General features: G+C 54.3%; 1 protein-coding gene across 1 annotated transcript in view; it reads left to right on the forward strand.

The window, feature by feature from the left end:
- The first annotated feature begins 2792 nt into the window (after window positions 1-2792).
- ST14 (ST14 transmembrane serine protease matriptase) overlaps window positions 2793-5546 on the forward strand; it is a 17156-nt gene continuing 14402 nt past the window's right edge. Inside the window, exons 1-6 of the mRNA XM_024756852.1 lie at window positions 2793-3125; window positions 3347-3474; window positions 3710-3780; window positions 4323-4480; window positions 4652-4687; window positions 4977-5217. Coding sequence (XP_024612620.1) covers window positions 2819-3125; window positions 3347-3474; window positions 3710-3780; window positions 4323-4480; window positions 4652-4687; window positions 4977-5217 — 941 coding nt within the window. The 5' untranslated portion in view covers window positions 2793-2818. The remainder of the gene's footprint in view (window positions 3126-3346; window positions 3475-3709; window positions 3781-4322; window positions 4481-4651; window positions 4688-4976; window positions 5218-5546) is intronic.

Here is a 5546-nt window from a genome sequence, read left to right on the forward strand (position 1 = left end):
GCCCAAAGTGAAGTCACCTGTGGACAAGCCATGCCCACAGAGCTTCTGAACAACCTTTAGGACTTCATTCCTAAATATGGGTAAACAGCCACACATCCTCAAGCATTTGAGGAAAGCCTTCAACACGGAAGAGAAAGTCAACAACAGAGAAAAGTTACTCGATAGAAACATCAGGATGAGAAGATTTTGCCTCCAAAATTCATAAAATAAGAGAGAACTCTTGGAAATGAAAGTTTTGATAGCAGAAATGAAAAACTCAATAGAAAGATGACAAAACAAGATGGATAAGTAAAGCAGAGGATCAGTATGATAGAACTTACAGAAAGAGAAAAGAGAAAATGCAGGGGAGGACATAATCTACGAAATAATACAAGAAAGTTCCCCAGACTGAAAGATATGAGTTTCCAAATTCCAAGGGCAGGTGGAGAGCTCAGTGTAGTGAAATTTAAAGACCCAATTCAAAGCATTTACTCAAGACTTTCAGAGAAAGATAACAAATCATGAATAGAAAATAATGGATTTGTACTATTATCATATTTCTCCAAAGCACAACTAGAAGCTGGAAAACATTGGAGCCTTCAAAATTCTAAGTGCAAATTATTTGAAACTTATAGTCCTATACCCAGCCAAACCATCAACAAACGTGAGTGCAGAATTAAGGTCCTTCTAAACATGTGAAGTCACAAGAAACGTGCCTCTCTGGAAACTACTGAAGTATGTGTTCCATCCAAATGAAGTAAGCCAAGAGAGATGAGACATGGAATCCAGGAAATAGGGGTTTTAACACAAGAGGGAGTTGGGAGTTCCCCGGAGGTCCAGTGGTTAGGACTCGGTGCTTTCACTGCCATGGCCCCGAGTTCAGTCCCTGGTCAGGGAACTAAGATCCTTCAAGCTGTGCAGTGCAGCCAAAAAGACAAAAACAAAAACAAAACAAAACAATGACAAACCATACACACGAGGGAGTTGAAGGAACTTCCCAGGATGATGGTGGAGGAAGTTCCAGACAGCAGCGATGGGAAAGGACAGAGTGCCCCCAGGAGGAAAATGAAATGAGAAGTTCTTTGACAGACTTTATATGTGGAAGATGAGAAGAACATAACAGTGCTCTTAGATTGTATGGAATGACTTGGGTATATGTTAAAAAGAAATCCAAGTAAATGAAGATTCACAGCAGGAAAAACAACTCAGTTGCAGTGAGAAGCAAACAATAGTGAACAATATTTTCAAAGGCTAATAATGAAAACATACAGTATGGATATAATTTTTTTTAAACTTTAGCCCCATAACTATTGGGAGGATGGGTGAGAGGCAGAGAAGGAAGGGGCATTGAAATCCACCCTGTCATAATAGGAAGTCAGCTGATTATATTTTATATAGATGAATCAAGTTACTGGTATTGGCATATTATTTAGAAATACGGAGACAAATTCCAGAACAAGCAGCTTGGAAACATTTTAAGTGCCTCTGGGCTGCGTTTTTTATTTTCTTTTTAAAAATTTATTTCTTTTTGAGATGTAACTGACATAATAAGATGTACACCGTGTTGATTTGATACATTTATATATTGTAATATGATTACCATGGTAGGGTTAGCTATGGGATGTATTTCTGTGTTTGATATTAGATAAAGTCACAAATATAACCAATTAGGAAACTAAAGTTAGAGAAACGAGTATCCAGATGTGGCAGGAGTGGGGAGAATCTTCCACAACAGTGAGTAAATAGGTAATGTTTGAATGTGACAAATCATGAAATGGCAGTTCAAGGCCATCATTTACAGTTATGAGGTTAATACCAAAACAGCCACATCTGTAAACTTAAAAATGGCCACATCTGTGGAATTTGGGGTGGGGCTGCTGCTTTTATTACACACCCTGTTGGAGTAGGTATGAGGCAGTTAACTCTAAAAGGGCCCAGCCCGGGACCTCTTTGGTGGCACAGTGGTTAAGAATCCACCTGCCAATGCAGAGGACGTGGGTTTGAGCCCTGGTCCGGGAAGATCCCACATGCTGTGGAGCAGCTAAGCCCGTGCGCCACAACTACTGAGCCTGTGCTCTAGAGCCCGCGAGCCACGACTACTCAGCCCGTGTGCCACAGCCCTTGCGCCTAGAGCCTGTGCTCCACAACAAGGGAAGCCACCGCAGTGAGAAGCCCGTGCACCTCAATGAAGAGTGGCCCCAAGCCCGTGCGCAGCCACGAAGACCCAACACAGCAAAAAATAAAATCAATAAAATTAAAAAACCGATAATCATAAATGAGTAAAAGGGCACAGCCCCTCCCCGGGTTTAGGGCAGCAGGTAGAGTGTGTGCCGGAGGGCGGAAGAGTTGCCTACCTGTCACCACGTGCTGCAGACACCTCACCTGCCTGCCCGTACTCACGCCCCCCTCTTCCTGGAGACCCCCCGCCATCCTGTTTGTTGGAAGTTTTGTTTGTTTCTCACGCTCTTGGGTCTGAGCCTGGGTGTGGATTCCAGTAGAGACCTGGCCTTCTCAGCTCACCTTGGGGTCCTGGACTGGGAGACTTCAGGCTCAGAGCAGAGTGACTTGTCCTGCAGTGGCACGGCAGAGCTGCCCAGTTTACTGACTTCTTACTTTTGGCCGGTTAAACATTGGTGGAGCAAGGGTTAGGGTCAGGGCATACAGTGCAGCTCGCCCGAGGCAGTCCTGGCCCTGCGCTGGGCCCTCTGTCCCCGCATCTGGGCATCCTCCTGCATCGAAGATGATTCACGTAGCTGACAGCCTCAGTGACTGGGGTCAGGTGGGCTGCTTGCTTCCCTTTTATTTAAACTCACAATTCTTAAGCAGCACGTGCCTGGGGATGCATGGAGGGGAGGCCACTGCTCCTTCCTCCCGGCTTTTCCTTCCTGGATGGACCCGACAGCGTGGAGAGGTTCTGCCCGAGCCGGGCTGGGAGGCTGCTGTGGCCGGGGATTCTGACCAGCAGTGCACTGATTTCTCTGTTCAGAACATGCATGGCTTTGAGGAAGGCGTGGAGTTCCTGCCGGCCAACAACGCCAGGAAGGTGGAGAAGGGCGGCCCGCGGCGGTGGGTGGTGCTGGTAGCCGTGCTGGCTGGCCTCCTGGTGCTGTCCCTCATGGCGGGGCTCCTGGCATGGCACTTTCAGTGTGAGTGGACCCTCCTCCAGGGCCCACCCAGGGCCGCCTGCTGTGAGCGGGAGGGAGGGAGGGTGCGGTTTGGGGGGAGGGAAAGGAGGGCTTCTCCCACGGGGAGGTGATGGGGCTCAGGGTCTGCTCCCCCGGGGTGGCTGAGGGCAGCTCTGACAGTGGGGGGACAGGAGGGCGTGTGTCCCTTCCTCTGACCGCCGTCCTTCACTGTTCTCTCACAGACCGGAACGTGCGGGTTCAGAAGGTCTTCAATGGCTACCTGAGGATCACGAACGAGAACTTCCTGGATGCCTATGAGAACTCCAGCTCCACTGAGTTTGCAAACCTGGCCAAGAAGGTGAAGGAAGCGGTGAGTCCCGTCCCTGGGCAGAGCCCAGGCCCTGCTGTCGTCTCTGGCACGCGCACCCTCGCCCAGCAGGAAGGAGGCTCCCCTCTGCTCCCAGATGCCTGGGCTGGTGTGCGATGTGGGCTCCCGGGCACCTGGGAAGGGGCCCTGGGTCCCAGGAGGGAGGGAGCGGCCTGGGTGGGGGCCCGGGGTCATGGGCGCTCTCTGGACCCCCATCAGCCTCCTCTCCTTCCCTCAGCTGAAGCTCTTATACAGCGGGATCCCTGTCCTGGGCCCCTACTACAAGAAGTCAGCTGTGACCGCCTTCAGGTGGGTGCTGGAAGGCCGGCGGAAAGGCACTGCTGTGGTGCAGCGTCTGGGCCCTGCGGAGTGGTGAGGCCGTGAGGTCCTGCCTAGAGAGCCAAGGCCCCAGTCCTTGTCCTGACTTTATCTCCAAAGTACTTTTGCTTCTGCTAGTCTGATTGAATCCCTATGGATGCTGTGTGGCAGGTGGCATTGTCAGCCCCTTTCAAGTTCAGGAAGCAGGCTCTAGCAGCTGTGACTCAGTGCGCCCAAGCTAGAGGTAGAACCCAGACTCCATTCCAGGACTTTTCCCGCTCGTGAGCCTGAGCTGCACTGGCCCCCACAACACAGCACGTCTGCTTGGGCGTGAGGCTGTGAGAGGAAGAGGCCCAGGCCTCGGGCTCAAGGGATCAGCAGGTGGGTGGGCGTACAAGAGCCTGGGGGCCGGCCCGGCCTGGAGAAGGTCTCTTGGTGAGGCCCCTCGGGAGGCTCTTAATCCGGCCCCATCTTCAGCGGGCACCTGGGAGGGCGTGGGCCCCGGCACCTCAGGCTCGCCCCTCTCTCCCCAGCGAGGGCAGCATCATCGCCTACTACTGGTCGGAGTTCAGCATCCCCCAGTACCTGGTGCAGGAGGCCGAGCAGGCCATGGCGCAGGAACACGTGGTCACGCTGCCGCCCCGAGCCCGCGCCGTGAGCTCCTTCGTGCTGACCTCAGTGGTGGCCTTCCGTGAGTGCAGGGGCACCGGGGCGGGCATTTGTCTGGCCTGGGGCATCCCAGGGCCAGTGCCCAGCAGAGGAGGCTGCCTGCTGGCCGGCCCCTCCCTTTAGGGCAGTAAGGAAGCAGGAATAAGGAAATAGACACATCAGTAAATGCTTTACTCTCCCTCTTGCTCTTCAGCCACTGACCCCAGAACAGTACAGAGCACCCAGGACAGTAAGTATCCGCCCTCCTCCCAAAGGAGAGGCGGGGGGGGGCGGTATGTGGCCAGATGCCCCTTCAGTCAGGGGGGGTCCCCCAGAGTCACATGGTAGTGATGGCCAGCACATCCCTCTGCCTCTCCCGGGCCATGAGAAGCCCCCTTCCCAGTCTCTCCCGGGTCCAGAGCAGCCTGGGACGCCTCCGAGGGGCCAGGCCTGGCTGCCTCTCCACCTCAGGCGGGGGTCCTGGTTGCTCCCCTCGTGGCCCTGCCCCGCTCTGCCCCATATCCTCTTGCCCCACACAGACAGCTGCAGCTTTGCCCTGCACGCCCGTGGCAGCGAGCCGACCCGCTTCACCACGCCCGGCTTCCCTGACAGCCCCTACCCGTCTCACGCCCGCTGCCAGTGGACCCTGCGGGGGAACGCTGACTCCACACTGAGCCTCACCTTCCGCAGCTTCGATGTCGCGACCTGTGACAAAAGTGGCAGTGACCTGGTCACTGTGTATGACACCCTGAGCCCCGTGGAACCCCGGGCTGTGGTGCAGTGAGTGTCCCGGGCGAGTGGAGGTGGGCAGCGGGAGCCTGGCGGCTGCCCGTGATAGGCTGGGCTTCCGGAATGACTGCAGTGGAGGCTGGAGGTTCAGGCTGCTGCCAGCTTGCAGGCAGCAGAGAGCAGGCATGGCGTGGTCCTCGGCCCGAGCTGCAGGGGAGCATCTCAGAGGTGACTGTCAGCCTTGGCAAGGATGCCGGAGGCCCACAGGTCCCTAGATGCTGGGCGCTCCTTCACCTGTCTTTTACCTGCCGGAGTGGAGGTGCCACCTGCTGTTGTATCTCCCTTTCTCTCTCTCTCTCTCTCTCTCTCTCTCTCTCTCT

Source organism: Neophocaena asiaeorientalis, unplaced genomic scaffold (genome assembly GCF_003031525.2).
Source record: "Neophocaena asiaeorientalis asiaeorientalis breed wild unplaced genomic scaffold, Neophocaena_asiaeorientalis_V1.1 scaffold424, whole genome shotgun sequence".
Classification (NCBI taxonomy): domain Eukaryota; kingdom Metazoa; phylum Chordata; class Mammalia; order Artiodactyla; family Phocoenidae; genus Neophocaena; species Neophocaena asiaeorientalis.